We start from the raw sequence: 18,914 nt of genomic DNA, 5'->3' as shown, positions 1-18,914 counted from the left end.
CAAACCCCTGACACGGTCCTGACACACTGTGAGACCCAACGTATCCCAGACAGGGTCCTGACATACTGTAAGTCCACACACACAATTGGCAGGGTCCTGACACAGTGTGAGGCGAACACACACCTGAAAGGGTCCTGACACACAGTGAGACGCCACACACCCCTGACACAGTCCTGACACACTCTGAGTCCCTACACACGATTGGCAGGGTCCTGACACAGTGTGAGACCGAACAGGCACCTGAAAGGATCCTGACAGACAGTGAGACGCCACACACCACTGACAGGGTCCTGTCACACTGTGAGACCCAACACATCCCAGTCAGGGCCCTGAAACACTATGAAACCCCAGACATCCCTGACAGGGTCCTGACATGCTGTGAAACCCCACATACTCCTAGAAAGGACCTGACACACTGTGAGACCCCACACACCACTGGCATGTTCATGACACACAGTGAGACGCCACACACCCCTGGTAGTCTACCGACACACTTTCAGGCCGCACGCACCCCTGGAGGGTCCTGATAGACTGTAAGACCACACACAGCTCTGACAGGGTCCAGATAAAACATGATAAACAACACGCTCCTGACACGGTGTTGACACACTGTGAGTCCCTACACAGGATTGGCAGGGTCCTGACACAGTGTGAGACCCCACACACTCCTGGATTGATCCTCACACACTGTGAAACGTCACAACCCCTCCCCCCGCCCACCCGCCGACAGGGTGTTGACACATTGTGAGAGGGCAGACTGCCCTTACCGGGTCCAGACACACTGTCAGTTCCCACACACCCCTGACAGGGTCCTGACACAGTGTGAGACCCCACACACCCCTGACAGGGTCCTGACACACTGTGAGACCGAACACACCCCTGACAGGGTCCTGACTCACTGTGAGACCCCACACACCCCTGACAGGGTCCTGACACAGTGTGAGACCCCACACACCCCTGACAGGGTCCTGACACACTGTGAGACCGAACACACCCCTGACAGGGTCCTGACAAACTGTGAGACCCCACACACCCCTGACAGGGTCCTGACACACTGTGAGACCCAACACACCACTGACAGGCTCCTGACAGAGTGTGAGATCTCACACTCCTGTGAAAGGTTTCGGACATACCGTGAAACTCCACTCGCCCCGACAGATCTCTGACACACTGTGAAACTCCACATAACCCTGTCAGGGTCCTGACACACTGTCAGACCTCACACAATCCGGACAGGGTTCTGACACACTGTGAAACCCCACACACCCATGAGAGGGTCCTGACAAACTGTGAGACCCCACACACCACTGACACTGTCTGGAAAAAACTGAGATCCAACACATCCCAGACAGTGTCCTGACACAGTGAGACCCCACACACGATTGGCAGGGTCCTGACACAGTGTGAGACCGAACACACACCTGAAAGGATCCTGACACATTCTGAGACCCCACACACCCCTGACAGGGTCCTGGCACACTGTGAGATGCCACACACCCCTGACAGAGTCCTGACACACTGTGAGTCCCTACACACGATTGGCAGGCTCCTGACACAGGGTGAGACCGAACACACACCTGAAAGGAACCTTACACACTCTGAGACGCCATACACCCCTGACATGTTCCTGACAAACTGTGAGTCTCCACACATACCTGACAGGGTACTGACACTGTGTAAGACCCCACACACACCTGACAGGGTCCTGACACACTGTGATACCCCACACACCCCTGACGGGGACCTGACACATTGTGAGACCGCACACACCACTGACAGGGTCCTGACAGACTGTGAGATCTCACACTCCCGTGGAAGGTTTCGGACATACCGTGAAACTCCACACGCCCCGACAGATCTCTGACACACTGTGAAACCCCACATACTACTTGCAGAGTTCTGACACACTGTGAAACCCCACACACACATGAGAGGGTCCTGACAAACTGTGAGACCCCACAAACCCCTGACACGGTCCTGACACACTGTGAGACCCAACATATCCCAGACAGGGTCCTGACATACTGTGAGTCCCCACACACAATTGGCAGGGTCCTGACACAGTGTGAGGCGAACACACACCTGAAAGGATCCTGACACACAGTGAGACGCCACACACCCCTGACACGGTCCTGACACACTCTGAGTCCCTACACACGATTGGCAGGGTCCTGACACACTGTGAGACCTCACACAATCCGGACAGGGTTCTGTCACACTGTGAAACCCCACACACCCATGAGAGGGTCCTGACAAACTGTGAGACCCCACACACCACTGACACGGTCTGGAAAAAACTGAGATCCAACACATCCCAGACAGTGTCCTGACACAGTGAGACCCCACACACGATTGGCAGGGTCCTGACACAGTGTGAGACCGAACACACACCTGAAAGGAACCTGACACACTCTGAGACGCCATACACCCCTGACATGGTCCTGACACACTGTGAGTCTCTACGCACAATAGGCAGGGTCCTGACACTGTGTGAGACCCCAAACACCCCTGACAGGGTCCTGACACACTGTGATACCCCACACACCCCTGACAGGGTCCTGACACACTGTGATACCCCACACACCCCTGACGGGGACCTGACACATTGTGAGACCGCACACACCACTGACAGGATCCTGACAGACTGTGAGATCTCACACTCCCGTGGAAGGTTTCGGACATACCGTGAAACTCCACACGCCCCGACAGATCTCTGACACACTGTGAAACCCCACACACACATGAGAGGGTCCTGACAAACGGTGAGACCCCACAAACCCCTGACACGGTCCTGACACACTGTGAGACCCAACGTATCCCAGACAGGGTCCTGACATACTGTAAGTCCACACACACAATTGGCAGGGTCCTGACACAGTGTGAGGCGAACACACACCTGAAAGGGTCCTGACACACAGTGAGACGCCACACACCCCTGACACAGTCCTGACACACTCTGAGTCCCTACACACGATTGGCAGGGTCCTGACACAGTGTGAGACCGAACAGGCACCTGAAAGGATCCTGACAGACAGTGAGACGCCACACACCACTGACAGGGTCCTGTCACACTGTGAGACCCAACACATCCCAGTCAGGGCCCTGAAATACTATGAAACCCCAGACATCCCTGACAGGGTCCTGACATGCTGTGAAACCCCACATACTCCTAGAAAGGACCTGACACACTGTGAGACCCCACACACCACTGGCATGTTCATGACACACAGTGAGACGCCACACACCCCTGGTAGTCTACCGACACACTTTCAGGCCGCACGCACCCCTGGAGGGTCCTGATAGACTGTAAGACCACACACAGCTCTGACAGGGTCCAGATAAAACATGATAAACAACACGCTCCTGACACGGTGTTGACACACTGTGAGTCCCTACACAGGATTGGCAGGGTCCTGACACAGTGTGAGACCCCACACACTCCTGGATTGATCCTCACACACTGTGAAACGTCACAACCCCTCCCCCCGCCCACCCGCCGACAGGGTGTTGACACATTGTGAGAGGGCAGACTGCCCTTACCGGGTCCAGACACACTGTCAGTTCCCACACACCCCTGACAGGGTCCTGACACAGTGTGAGACCCCACACACCCCTGACAGGGTCCTGACACACTGTGAGACCGAACACACCCCTGACAGGGTCCTGACTCACTGTGAGACCCCACACACCCCTGACAGGGTCCTGACACAGTGTGAGACCCCACACACCCCTGACAGGGTCCTGACACACTGTGAGACCGAACACACCCCTGACAGGGTCCTGACAAACTGTGAGACCCCACACACCCCTGACAGGGTCCTGACACACTGTGAGACCCAACACACCACTGACAGGCTCCTGACAGAGTGTGAGATCTCACACTCCTGTGAAAGGTTTCGGACATACCGTGAAACTCCACTCGCCCCGACAGATCTCTGACACACTGTGAAACTCCACATAACCCTGTCAGGGTCCTGACACACTGTCAGACCTCACACAATCCGGACAGGGTTCTGACACACTGTGAAACCCCACACACCCATGAGAGGGTCCTGACAAACTGTGAGACCCCACACACCACTGACACTGTCTGGAAAAAACTGAGATCCAACACATCCCAGACAGTGTCCTGACACAGTGAGACCCCACACACGATTGGCAGGGTCCTGACACAGTGTGAGACCGAACACACACCTGAAAGGATCCTGACACATTCTGAGACCCCACACACCCCTGACAGGGTCCTGGCACACTGTGAGATGCCACACACCCCTGACAGAGTCCTGACACACTGTGAGTCCCTACACACGATTGGCAGGCTCCTGACACAGGGTGAGACCGAACACACACCTGAAAGGAACCTTACACACTCTGAGACGCCATACACCCCTGACATGTTCCTGACAAACTGTGAGTCTCCACACATACCTGACAGGGTACTGACACTGTGTAAGACCCCACACACACCTGACAGGGTCCTGACACACTGTGATACCCCACACACCCCTGACGGGGACCTGACACATTGTGAGACCGCACACACCACTGACAGGGTCCTGACAGACTGTGAGATCTCACACTCCCGTGGAAGGTTTCGGACATACCGTGAAACTCCACACGCCCCGACAGATCTCTGACACACTGTGAAACCCCACATACTACTTGCAGAGTTCTGACACACTGTGAAACCCCACACACACATGAGAGGGTCCTGACAAACTGTGAGACCCCACAAACCCCTGACACGGTCCTGACACACTGTGAGACCCAACATATCCCAGACAGGGTCCTGACATACTGTGAGTCCCCACACACAATTGGCAGGGTCCTGACACAGTGTGAGGCGAACACACACCTGAAAGGATCCTGACACACAGTGAGACGCCACACACACCTGACACAGTCCTGACACACTCTGAGTCCCTACACACGATTGGCTGGGTCCTGACACAGTGTGAGACCGAACACACACCTGAAAGGATCCTGACAGACAGTGAGACGCCACACACCACTGACAGGATCCCGACACCCTGTGAGACCCAACACATCGCAGTCAGGGCCCTGAAACACTATGAAACCCCAGACATCCCTGACAGGGTCCTGACACGCTGTGAAACCACACATACTCCTAGAAAGGTCCTGACACACTGTGAGACGCCACACACCCCCGGTAGTCTACCGACACACTTTCAGACCGCACGCACCCCTGGAGGGTCCTGATAGACTGTAAGCCCACACACAGCTCTGACAGGGTCCAGATAAAACATGATAAACAACACGCTCCTGAACGCGTGCTGACACACTGTGAGTCCCTACACAGGATTGGCAGGGTCCTGACACAGTGTGAGACCCCACACACTCCTGGATTGATCCTCACACACTGTGAGATCCCACACACCCCCCCCCCCACCCGCCCACCCGCCGACAGTGTGTTGACACATTGTGAGAGGCCAGACTGCCCTTACCGGGTCCAGACACACTGTGAGTTCCCAGACATGAATGGCAGGGTCCTGACACAGTGTGAGACCCCACACACCAGTGACACGGTCTGGAAAAAACTGAGATCCAACACATCCCAGACAGTGTCCTGACACAGTGAGACCCCACACACGATTGGCAGGTTCCTGACACAGTGTGTGACCGAACACACACCTGAAAGGATCCTGACACACTGTGAGTCCCTACACACTCCTGACGGGGACCTGACACATTGTGAGACCGCACACACCAGTGACAGGTTCTTGACACACTGTGAGATCTCACACTCCCGTGGAAGGTTTCGAACATACCGTGAAACTCCACACGCCCCGACAGATCTCTGAGACACTGTGAAACCCCACACACACATGAGAGGGTCCTGACAAACTGTGAGACCCCACAAACCCCTGACACGGTCCTGACACACTGTGAGACCCAACATATCACAGACAGGGTCTTGACATACTGTAAGTCCCCACACACAATTGGCAGGGTCCTGACACAGTGTGAGGCGAACACACACCTGAAAGGGTCCTGACACACAGTGAGACGCCACACACCCCTGACACAGTCCTGACACACTCTGAGTCCCTACACACGATTGGCAGGGTCCTGACACAGTGTGAGACCGAACACACACCTGAAACGATCCTGACAGACAGTGAGACGCCACACACCACTGACAGGATCCCGACAGACTGTGAGACCCCACACACCCCTGACAGGGTCCTGACACACTGTGAGACCCCACACATCCCAGACAGGGCCCTGAAACACTATGAAACCCCAGACATCCCTGACAGGGTCCTGACATGCTGTGAAACCCCACATACTCCTAGAAAGATCCTGACACACTGTGAGACCCCACACACCCCTGGTAGTCTACCGACACACTTTCAGGCCGCACGCACCCCTGGAGGGTCCTGATAGACTGTAAGACCACACACAGCTCTGACAGGGTCCAGATAAAATATGATAAACAACACGCTCCTGAACGGGTGCTGACACACTGTTCAGTCCCCACACACAATTGGCAAGGTCCTGACACGGTGTGAGACCGAACACGCACCTGAAAGGATCCTGACACCCTGTGAGTCTCTATACACGATTGGCAGGGTCCTGACACAGTGTGAGACCGAACACACACCTGAAATGATCCTGACAGACAGTGAGACGCCACACAGTCCTGACAGGATTCCGACACACTGTGAGACCCCACACACCCCTGACAGGGTCCTGACACACTGTGAGACCCCACACACCCCTGACAGGGTCCTGACACACTGTGAGACCACACACACCCCTGACAGGGTCCTGACACACTGTGAGACGCCACACACCCCTGACAGGGTCCTGACACACTGTGAGACCCAACACATCCCAGTCAGGGTCCTGAAACACGATGAAACCCCAGACACCCCTGACAGGGTCCTGATACGCTGTGAAACCCCACATACTCCTAGAAAGGTCCTGACACACTGTGAGACCCCACACACCACTGGCATGTTCATGACACACAGTGAGACGCCACACACCCCTGGTAGTCTACCGACACACTTTCAGACCGCACGCACCCCTGGAGGGTCCTGATAGACTGTAAGACCACACACAGCTCTGACAGGGTCCAGATAAAACATGATAAACAACACGCTCCTGACACGGTGTTGACACACTGTGAGTCCCTACACAGGATTGGCAGGGTCCTGACACACTGTGAGACCCCACACACCACTGACAGGGTCCTGACAGAGTGTGAGATCTCACACTCCCGTGAAAGGTTTGGACATACCGTGAAACTCCACTCGCCCCGACAGAACTCTGACACACTGTGAAACTCCACATAATCCTGGAAGGGTCCTGACACACTGTCAGACCTCACACAATCCGGACAGGGTTCTTACACACTGTGAAACCCCACAGACCCATGAGAGGGTCCTGACAAACTGGGAGACCCCGCACACCTCTGACATGGTCCGGACACTCTGTGAGACCCAACACATCCCAGACAGGGTCCTGACACACTGTGATTCCCCACACACGATTGGCAGGGTCCTGACACAGTGTTAGACCGAACACACACCTGAAAGGATCCTGACACCCTGTGAGACGCCACACACACCTGACAGGGCACTGACACACTGTGAGATGCCACACTCCACTGAAAGGATCCCACACACCCCTGACAGGGTCCTGTCACACTGTGAGACCCAACACATCCCAGTCAGCGTCCTGAAAGAGTATGAAACCCCACAAACCCCTGACAGGGTCCTGACACACTGCAAGACCCCACATATCTCCGATACGGTCCAAACACACTGGGAGACCCCGCACAATTCTGGCAGTGTCCTGATAGACTGTGAGACCCCACACAACCTAGGAAGGGTCCTGACGCATTGTCAGACCCCACACACACCTGCAGGGCCATCTCACACTGTGAACCCCCACACTCCCCCGGCAGGGTCGTTCACACTGTGAGACGCCACACACCCCTGACAGGGTCCTGTCACACTGTGAGACCCCACACATCCCAATTAAGGTCCTGAAACACTATGAAACCCCAGACACCCCTGACAGGGTCCTGACACGCTGTGAAACCCCACCTACTCCTAGAAAGGTCCTGACACACTGTGAGACCCCACACACCCCCGGTAGTCTACCGACACACTTTCAGACTGCACGCACCCTTGGAGGGTCCTGATAGACTGTAAGACCACACACAGCTCTGACAGGGTCCAGATAAAACATGATAAACAACACGCTCCTGAACGGGTGCTGACACACTGTGAGTCCCTACACAGGATTGGCAGGGTCCTGACACAGTGTGAGACCCCACACACTCCTGGATTGATCCTGACACACTGTGAAACGTCACAACCCCACCGACAGGGTGTTGACACACTGTGAGACCACACACGCCCCCCCGCCCCGCCCACCCGCCGACAGGGTGCTGACACATTGTGAGAGGGCAGACTCCCCTTACCGGGTCCAGACACACTGTGAGTTCCCAGACATGAATGGCAGGGTCCTGACACAGTGTGAGACCCCACACACCCCTGACAGGGTCCTGATACACTGTGAGACCCCACACACCCCTGACAGGGTCCTGATACACTGTGAGACCCCACACACCCCTGACAGGGTCCTGATACACTGTGAGACCAAACACACCCATGACAGGGTCCTGACACACTGTGAGACCCCACGCACCACTGACAGGGTCCTGACAGAGTGTGACATCTCACACTCCCGTGAAAGGTTTCGGACATACCGTGAAACTCCACTCGCCCCGACAGATCTCTGACACACTGTGAAACTCCACATAATCCTGGCAGTATCCTGACACACTGTGAGACCTCACACAATCCTGACAGGGTTCTGACACACTGTGAAACCCCACACACCCATGAGAGGGTCCTGACAAACTGTGATACCCCACACGCCTCTTACACGGTCCGGACACACTGTGAGACCCAACACATCCCAGACAGGGTCCTGACACACTGTGAGTCCCCACACACGATTGGCAGGGTCCTGACACAGTGTGAGACCGAACACGCACCTGAAAGGATCCTGACACCCTGTGAGACGCCATTCACCCCTGACATGGTCCTGACACACTGTGAGACCCCACACACCCCTGACAGAGTCCTGACGCACTGTGAGTCCCTACACACGATTGACAGGGTCCTGACACAGTGTGAGACTCCACACACTCCTGAAATGATCCTGACATACAGTGATACGCCACACAACCCTGACAGGGTCCTGACAGACTGTGAGACGCCACACTCCACTGACAGAGTCCTGACGCACTGTGAGTCCCTACACACTCCTGAAATGATCCTGACAGACTGTGAGACGCCGCACTCCACTGACAGGATCCCACACACCCCTGACAGGGTCCTGTCACACTGTGAGACCCAACACATCGCAGTCAGCGTCCTGAAACACTATGAAACCCCACAAACCCCTGGCAGGGTCCTGACACGCTGTGAGACACCACACACCCCTGACAGGGTCCTGACATCTGTGAGACCCCACACACCCCTGACATGGTCCTGACACACTGTGAAACGTCACCCCCCCCCCCCCCCCGACAGGTTGTTGACACATTGTGAGAGGAGAGACTCCCCTTACAGGGTCCTGACACACTGTGAGACCCAACATATCTCCGATACGGTCCAAACACACTGTGAGGCCCCGTACAATTCTGGCAGGGTCCTGATAGACTGTGAGATGCCACACATCCCTGACAGGGTCCTAACACACTGAGAGCCATGACACCCTCCTAAGAGGATCTTTACAAACAATGATACCCGACGCAGCCCTAGCAGGTTCCTGACACAATGTGGGACGCCACACAGCACCTGCTAGGGTACAGACACACTGTGAGACCCCAGGCCACCCTGTCAGTGTGCTGACACACGGTGAGACCACACACACCACTGGCATGTTCATGACACCACTGACTCCCGTGAAAAGATTCGGACATACCGTGAAACTCCACACGCCCCGACAGATCTCTGACACACTGTGAATCCCCACATAATCCTGGCAGGGTGCTGACACACTGTGAGACCTCACACACATCTGGCAGGGTGCTGACCCAGTGTGAGACTCCACGCACCACTAACAGGGCTCTGACCCACTGTGATACCCCAAACATACCTAACAGGGTCCTGACAAAGTGAGATCCCACAACACTCTGAAAAAGGTCCTGACACACTTTGATACACGACACACACCAGACAGGGTCCTCTCACACTGTGAGACCCCAACTACCCCTGGCAGAGTCCCAACACACTGTCAGACCCCAAACTCCCCATCATGGTCCTCACACATAGTGAATCCCCACATACCCTTGGCAGAGTCTCGACACACTGTCAGATCCCACACAACCCAGCATGGTCCTGACACTCTGTGAGACGACACACACCCCTGTCAGGTTCCTGAACTACAGTGAGACGCCACACACCCCTGACAGGTTCCTGATACACTGTGAGATCCCACACACCCCTGACAGGGTCCTGACACACTGTGAGACCGCACACACCCCTGACAGGGTCCTGACACACTGTGAGATCACACACACCCCTGACAGGTTCCTGATACACTGTGAGACCCCACACAACCCAGGCATGTACATGGCACACTGAGAGATCACACACACACCTGAGAGGGTTCTGACACACTGTGAGATGCCACACACACCCGACAGGTTCCTGATACAATGTGAGACCCCACACACACCTGGAAGGGTCCTGCCACACTGCGGGACCCAGCCTATCACTGAGAAGGAATGACACACTGTGTGACATCACACAAAACTGACAGGGTACTGACACACTGTGAGACCCCACACACCCCTGACCGGGACCTTTCCCACTGTTAGACCCCACAGACCCCTGACATGTTCCTGACCCACAGTGAGACCCCACACACCCCTGGCATGTTCCTGACCCACAATGAGACCCCACACACACCTAGCATGTTCATGACTCACAGTGAGACCACACACCCCTGACAGGGTCCTGACACACTGTGAGAACCCACACACCACTGACAGGGTCCTGACAGACTGTGAGATCTCACACTCCCATGAAAGGTTTCGGACATACCATGGAACTGCACACGCCCCGACAGATCTCTGACACACTGTGAAACCCCATATACTCCTGGCAGGATTCTGACACACTGTGAGACCTCATACACATCTGGCAGGATGCTGACCCAGTGTGAGACTCTACACACCACTGACAGGGCTCTGACCCACTGTTATACCCCAAAAATACCTGACAGGGTCCTGACAATGTGAGACCCCACAACACCCTGAGAAGGTCCTGACACACTTTGATACACTACACACACCTGACAGGGTCTTCTCACACTGTGAGACCTCAGTTACGCCTGGCAGAGTCCCAACACACTGTCAGACCCCAGACTCCCCATCATGGTCCTCACACAGAGTGAAACCCCACACACCCTTGGCAGAGTCTCGACACACTGTCAGATCCCACACTCCCCAGCATGGTCTTGACACTCTGTGAGACGACACACACCCCTGTCAGTTTCCTGAAACACTGTCAGACCCCACACACGACTGGCAGAGTCCTGACACAGTGTGAGACCCTACACACACCTGACAGGATCCTGACGCAGTGTGAGACCCCACATACCCCTGACAGGGTCCTGCCACACTGTCACACCCCACAGTCCCCAGCATGGTCCTGACACGCTGTGAGACCCCACTCAGCCCTGGCATGTGCATGACACACTGAGAGATCACACACACCCCTGACAGGGCTCTGACCCACTGTGATACCCCAAACATACCTGACAGGGTCCTGACAAAGTGAGATCCCACAATACCCTGAGAAGTTACTGACACACTTTGATACACGACACACACCAGACAGGGTCCTCTCACACTGTGAGACCCCAACTACGCCTGGCAGAGTCCCAACACACTGTCAGACCCCAAACTCCCCATCATGGTCCTCACACATAGTGAATCCCCACACACCCTTGGCAGAGTCTCGACACACTGTCAGATCCCACACTCCCCAGCATGTTCCTGACCCACAGTAAGACCCCACACACCCCTGGCATGTTCCTGACCCACAGTGAGATCCCACACACACCTAGCATGTTCATGACACACAGTGAGACCACACACACCCCTGACAGGGTCCTGACACACTGTCATACCCCTCACACTCCTGACAGGGTCCTGTCACACTGTGAGACCCTATACATCCCAGACAGGGTCCTCACTCACTGTGAGAAACCATGCACATCTGTCAGGGTACTGACACACTTTGAGACCCCAAATACCCCTGTCAGGTTCCTGACATATTATGAGATACCACACACGCCTGAGAAGGTCCTGACTCACTCTGAGACCACAAACACCCCAGGTATGGTGCTGACACATTGTGAGACCCCACACTCGATTGGTATGGTCCTGACACAGTGTAAGGCCCCACAGACCACTGACAGGGTCCTGACACACTGTGAGACCCCACACACCACTGAAAGGTTCCGGACATACCATGAAAGCCCACATGCCCCGACAGAACTCTGATGCACCGTGAAACCTCACATACTCCTGGCAAGGTCCTGACACACTGGGAGACCAAACACACCCCTCACAGGGTCCTAACACACTGAGAGACATCACACCCTCCGAAGATGATCCTGACAAACATGGAGACACTACACACACCTTGCAGGATCCTGAAACACTGTGAGGCACCACACATCCCTGGCAGCGCCCTGACAAACTGTGAGACCCCACAATCCCTTAGCACGCTCCCAACATGCTGTGAGATCGCACACACCCCTGGCAGGTTTCCAACATACTGTGAGACGCCACAGCCCCCTGAAAGAGTCCTAACACAAAGTGAGACCCCAAACACCTCTGTAAGAGCCCGGACACGCTGCGATATTGCTCACACCACCGACAGGAAACTGACCCACTGTCCGACCCCAGAACCTCCTGACAGGGTGCAGAAACAATGTGAGACCCTACACACCCCTGGCAGGTTCCCGACAAACTATGAGATGCCACACACACATGACAGGGTCCTAACACACTGAGAAACCCCACACACTCCAAGGAGGTCCTGACAAACATTGAGATCCCGCACACTCCCGACAGTGTCCTGTCACACTGTGAGACCACACTCACAACCCTGGCAGGGTGCAGACACACTGTGAGAAGCCACAACAACCCTGGCAGCGTCCTGAAACACTGCCAGACCCCACACACCCCTGACAGGAACACAACATACTCTGACACCCCAAACACCCCTGTTAGGGTCTTGACACACGGTGAGATGCCACACACACCTGGCAGGGTCCTGAAACACTGTGAGGCACCACACATCCCTGATAATAGTGTCCGGACACACTGTGAGACCCCACACACCCCTGAAAGCATCTTAACACAAAGTGAGACCCCCAAACACCTCTGTAAGGGTTCGGACACGCTGTGATATCACACACACCACTGACATCAAAATGACCCACTCTCCGACCCCAGAAACTCCTGACAGGGTGCTGACCCACAGTCCGACTGCAGAAACCCCTGACAGGGTCCTGACACACTGTGAGACCCTACACACCCCTGGCAGGTTCCCGACAGACTATGAGATGTCACACACACATGACAGGGTCAAACACACTCAGAAACCTCACACACTCCAAACAGGATCCTGACAAACATTGAGATCCCACACACTTCCGACAGTGACCTGACACACTGTGAGACCCCACACAACCCTGACAGGGTCCTGACACACTGTGAGACACCACAATACCTTAGCACGCTCCCGACATGCTGTTAGATATTTAGATCCACTCCTGGCAGGTTCTCAAAACACTGTGAAATGCTGCAACCCCCTGAAAGAGTCCTAACACAAAGTGAGAGCCCAAACACCTCTGTAAGGGTCCGGACACGCTGTGATATGGCACACACCACTGACAGGAACCTGACCCACTGTCCGACGCCAGAAACCCGACAGGTTCCTGAGACATTGTGAGACCACACACATATCTGACAGGGTCGAAACACACTGTGAGCCCCCACACACCGCTGGCACGGTCCTGACACACTGTGATATCTCCCACACACTGAGAGGATCCTGATAGACTGGGAGACCCCACACGCCCCTGACAGGTTCCTGACTCATAGTGAGACCCCACACACCCCTGCAGGGTCCTGACACACTGATAAATCCTACACACCCCTGACAGGGTCCTGACACACTGTGAGACCCCACACACCGCTGACAGGATCCTGACACATTGAGACACTACACATACCTGACAGGGTCCTAACACACTGTGAGAGCCCACACCCTTCACAAGTTCCTGACACTCTCTGAGACACGACACACCTCTGGCAGGTTCCCGACAGATTGTGAGTTGCCACACACTCTTGACAGGGTCCTAACACACTGAGAGACACCACACCCTCCTAAGAGGATCCTGACAAACATTGAGACCCCACACACCCCTGACAGGGTCCTGACACACTGTGAGACCCCACACACTCCTGACAGGGTCCTGACACATTGTGAGACTCCACACACCCTTGACAGTATCCTGACATTTGTGAGACCCCACACACCGCTGACAGGGTCTTGACAGACTGTGAGACCCGACACACCCCTGGCAGGTTCCCGACAGGCTGTGAGACGCCACACACCACTGACAAGTTCCTGACACACTTTGAGAACACACACAACCCTGTCAGGGTCCTGACACACTGTGAGAACACACACACACACACACACACAGCATGGTCATGACACACTGTGAGAACACACACACACACACACACACACACAGCATGGTCATGACACACAGTGAGACGCTACACACCACTGGTAGTGTCCTGACACACTTTCAGACCCCACGTACCCCTGCAGGGTCCTGATAGACTGTGAGACCACACAAAACTCTGACAGGGTCCTGATAAAGCGTGAGACGCCACACGCTCCTGACAGGATCCTGACACATTGTGAGACCCCACACACCCCTGACAGTATCCTGACACCCTGTGAGACCCCACACACACCTTCAGGGCCCCCTCACACAGTGACCCCCCACACGCACCTGGTAGGGTCCTCACACACTGTGAGACCCACACACGATTGGCACGGTCCTGAGACACTGTGAAACCTCACACACCCTGAGAGAGTCCTGACACACTGCATGATCCCACACACCCCTGACAGGGTCCTGACCCCCTTTGAAATGCTGCTCACCCCTGACTGGGTCTGACACACTGGGAGATGCCACAGCACCTGATTGGGTCCTTTCATACTGTGAAACCCCACACACCCTTGACAGGCTCCTGACACACTGAAAGACCCGTCACACCCCTGATACGGTGCAGTCACACTGTGAGAACTCAAAGACACCTGTTAGCGTCCTGACTCACTGTGAGATCCCACACACACCTCACAGGGTCCTGACACACTTTGACACGCCACACACCCATGACAGGATCCAGACACACTGTGAGACCCCACACAACCCTGATATTGTCCCGACACACTGTGAGTCGCCTCACACCTCTGACGGTGCAGTCACACTATGAGATTCCACAAACACTTGACAGGGTCCTGACACACTGTGAGATCCCACACTCCACTGAATCTTTGGAGTTCACAGTTCTTTGTATTTTGAATCAGTGACGGTGGAGGGGACGGGGAGCAGTGATTCCCCGACCTGTTAATTTGACAGAATGCCCTCTACCCTCTTCTCTATCTGCATATGCCACACCAACACTGGGGATTAAAAGTTTCTTCAACAGGAAAAAATTACAGTTGTGACAGTAGTGGGAGATTGTCCGGTGTGGGACAGTCGGGGGTCAGTAAACTACCAAGGAAATACTCACCCTCACAGCACAATTAATGTGGAAATGTGATAACGTGGTGTTTATCTGGACCAGGCCTCTCTGTCCAGTCAACGGTCTGTTAATTGAATTTACTTTACTGTACGAACATCCATTGGTGAATCCAATTAATGCAACAGCTCTGAGCTAACTCTTGTGTGCTTAAATACTGAGTTCTGAGTTGAGGCATCTAACAGTTTGTCCACTGTCTGTTCCCATGGAAGATGTTCAACAGAAACACAAGGAGACTCTACGGGCACAAACTGAAACACTGAGAGTGAACACGATCCTCATGAGGGAGAAGGTGAAGGTTTTCCAGCTGCTTGATCGATACGCTGAGCTCACGGTCATTTCTACTGTTCGAGATCGGAGACTGGTGGAACATGAGCTGCTAGCAAGAGGCAGAGACCACGAGGAGTGGAGAGAAAAACATCTCCGTGGACTCCTGGAAAAACTCCAGACGGATCAGCTGTTCCAGAGCAGCTTTTCCCGGAGTAAATCCAAATCTGGGAGTTCGGCAGCAGTGGCCGGAGTCCCGGGGATCGGGAAAACAACAATGGTACAAAAGATTGTTTATGACTGGGCCACGGGGAAAATATACCAACAATTCCAGTTTGTCTTCCGTTTCAAATTCAGGGATTTAAACACCATTAACTGCAGAATAAATCTGAAGGAACTGATTCTGGATCAGTATCCTTACTTTGGGAATATCCTGAGAGAGCTCTGGAAGAATCCAAAGGGATTGCTGTTTATATTTGATGGTTTGGATGAATTCAATGACACAATTGATTTTGCTGACAGTCGGAGAGACACAGAACCTCAGTCCACATGCACAGATCCTGAATTCAAGTGCAAGGTGTCTGACATTGTGTACAGTTTAATCCAGCACAAGCTGCTCCCAGGGTGTTCAGTGCTGGTGACCACCCGTCCCACTGCATTACATTTATTGGAAAAGGCAGACATCAGTATCTGGGCTGAAATCCTGGGATTTGTTGGTGAGGAACGGAAGGAATATTTCATCAGGCATTTTGAAGATCCGACGGTGGCGGAAGCTGTTTTCAATTATGTGATGGAGAACGAGATCCTGTACACCATGAGCTACAACCCTTCCTACTGCTGGATACTCGCTCTGGCACTGGGCCCCTTCTTCACACAAAGAGTCAGGGACCCGCAGCGAGTTCCCAAGACCATCACCCAATTGTACTCCTACTATATTTACAACATCCTGAAAAACCACGGCCGTGAGATTGAAAACCCCCGTGATGTGTTACTCAGGGTTGGTCAGATGGCCTTCAAAGGAGTGTCTGAGAGGAAGATTGTGTTTACAGATGGAGATTTGATCAAGTACAATCTGCAGCCTTCCCAGTTTCTGTCCGGGTTCCTGATGGAGCTTTTGGAGAGAGAGGATTCTGCCCGGAGCGTGGTGTACACATTCCCACACCTCACCATCCAAGAGTTTGTAGCTGCAGTCACACAATTCCTGAATCCACATCCCGGGGATATCCTGAAATTCCTCACTGAAGTCCACAGCACGACAGATGGGCGATTTGAGGTATTTTTCCGTTTTGTTGCTGGTCTCTCCTCCCGAATGACAGCTCGGGGCCTGGAGGAGTTTCTGGGTCCATTTCCACATCAAACAACCTGCCGGGTGATTGACTGGGTGAAGGAGGAGGTTAAACGCCAGATTGCAAACATGCAGAGTGAAGCTGGTAAAAGGAGCCTCCTGAACACATTGCACTACCTGTTTGAGTCTCAGAATCGTGGACTGGCTCAGGACGTACTGGGATCAGTGGAAACACTTTCATTCAGTGAAATGACACTGACCCCGATTGACTGCGCGGTCCTGTCTCATGTCATCGGACTCTGTGATACAATAAAACACCTCGACCTAAACTATTGCCAGATTCAGTGTGAAGGAATCCGGCGGCTGGGACCTGGGCTGCACAAGTGCCAGGAGTTGAGGTAACTTGGTTTATCTCTCACTCTGAACTGTGAATCTGCTCCATTGTGTTGTTTCAATGTAAAGGAATTTCGGTAAATTTGTAGTAAATCAGATTGTGAAGAATTGTGACAAATGCCCACGGGGTCAGTCCCAAGGACAGGAGAGTTCTGTGGTTCCTTGTGAAGGGATGTTGGAAACTTCATCAGAGCAGTGAACAACGGCCATTGGTTTAATGGTAGTAAATCACAGGAATGGCCGTGTTTCTCACTGCCTGTGACACGTCCATTGACAATGTTCCTTCTCACTGTTACTGACACCCAGACGGATACTGACTGCAGCAGGTAGGTCAGAGATTCACACCCCCTTCCCGGTGACGGAGACAAGAGACCATCTGTAGACTGTCCCAGTGAGAAGGAAAGAAATACCATTGTTAGATTTTCCTCCGCTGCCCTTCCCCGTGTGTGACTTTGCTCACTTCCATATACGCAAAGAGCGAGGCCGCATCTCCTCTGGGCCTCTGTTCAGACCCAACACACACGTACAAAAAATTTCTGCATCCTCTCGTCTTGTAGGATTATCGTTTACCCTTGGAATCCTCCTGTGGGACCTCTCATCCCAATCCCCTTTCCATTCTTTGGAATCTTGTCCCCATCCCCATTCCTCCTGTGAGCTCTCTATTACCCTTTCCTTATTCTACTGTGGGATGTATTTTCCCCACACCCTTCTTCCTGTGGGACCTCTCATCCCAATCCCCCTTCAATTCTTTGGAATCTCGGCACCATCCCCATTCCTCCCGTGGGCTCTCAATTACTCTATCCTCCTGTGGGATGTCTTTTCCACAGTACCCCCCCCCTTCCTGTGAGATATCTCTTCCCCATCCCCCTTCCTCTTGTGGGATCTCTCCTCCCCATCCCTCTTCCTCCTGTGAGATCTCTCTTCCCCATACCCTTTCCTCCGGTGGGATCTCTCTCCCCCATCGACTTCTTCCTATCGGATCTCTCTTAGGTATGCCCCATTGTTTTGTGGAATTTCTCTTCCCCAACCCCCTTCCTCCCGTGGGAACTCTAATTCCACATCCCTCCTCCTCCT

At 54.0% G+C, this 18,914-nt stretch overlaps 1 protein-coding gene across 7 annotated transcripts in view; it reads left to right on the top strand.

Annotated features, from left to right (window-relative positions):
* Positions 1-18,914, top strand: part of LOC140722565 (NACHT, LRR and PYD domains-containing protein 3-like) — an 883,504-nt gene that overhangs the window by 85,979 nt on the left and 778,611 nt on the right. For all 7 annotated transcript variants that reach the window (XR_012097663.1, XM_073037268.1, XM_073037270.1 and 4 more), the window contains one exon: positions 16,108-17,845. Coding sequence is in view for 6 of the 7 variants with exons in the window: in XM_073037268.1 (XP_072893369.1) it covers positions 16,108-17,845 (1,738 nt within the window). In the remaining variant the exon portion in view is untranslated. The remainder of the gene's footprint in view (positions 1-16,107; positions 17,846-18,914) is intronic.

The sequence above is a fragment of the Hemitrygon akajei genome, unplaced genomic scaffold, assembly GCF_048418815.1.
Source record: "Hemitrygon akajei unplaced genomic scaffold, sHemAka1.3 Scf000080, whole genome shotgun sequence".
Classification (NCBI taxonomy): domain Eukaryota; kingdom Metazoa; phylum Chordata; class Chondrichthyes; order Myliobatiformes; family Dasyatidae; genus Hemitrygon; species Hemitrygon akajei.
Note: the sequence above shows the minus strand (reverse complement) of the source record. Positions and strands in the feature narration are given on the sequence as shown.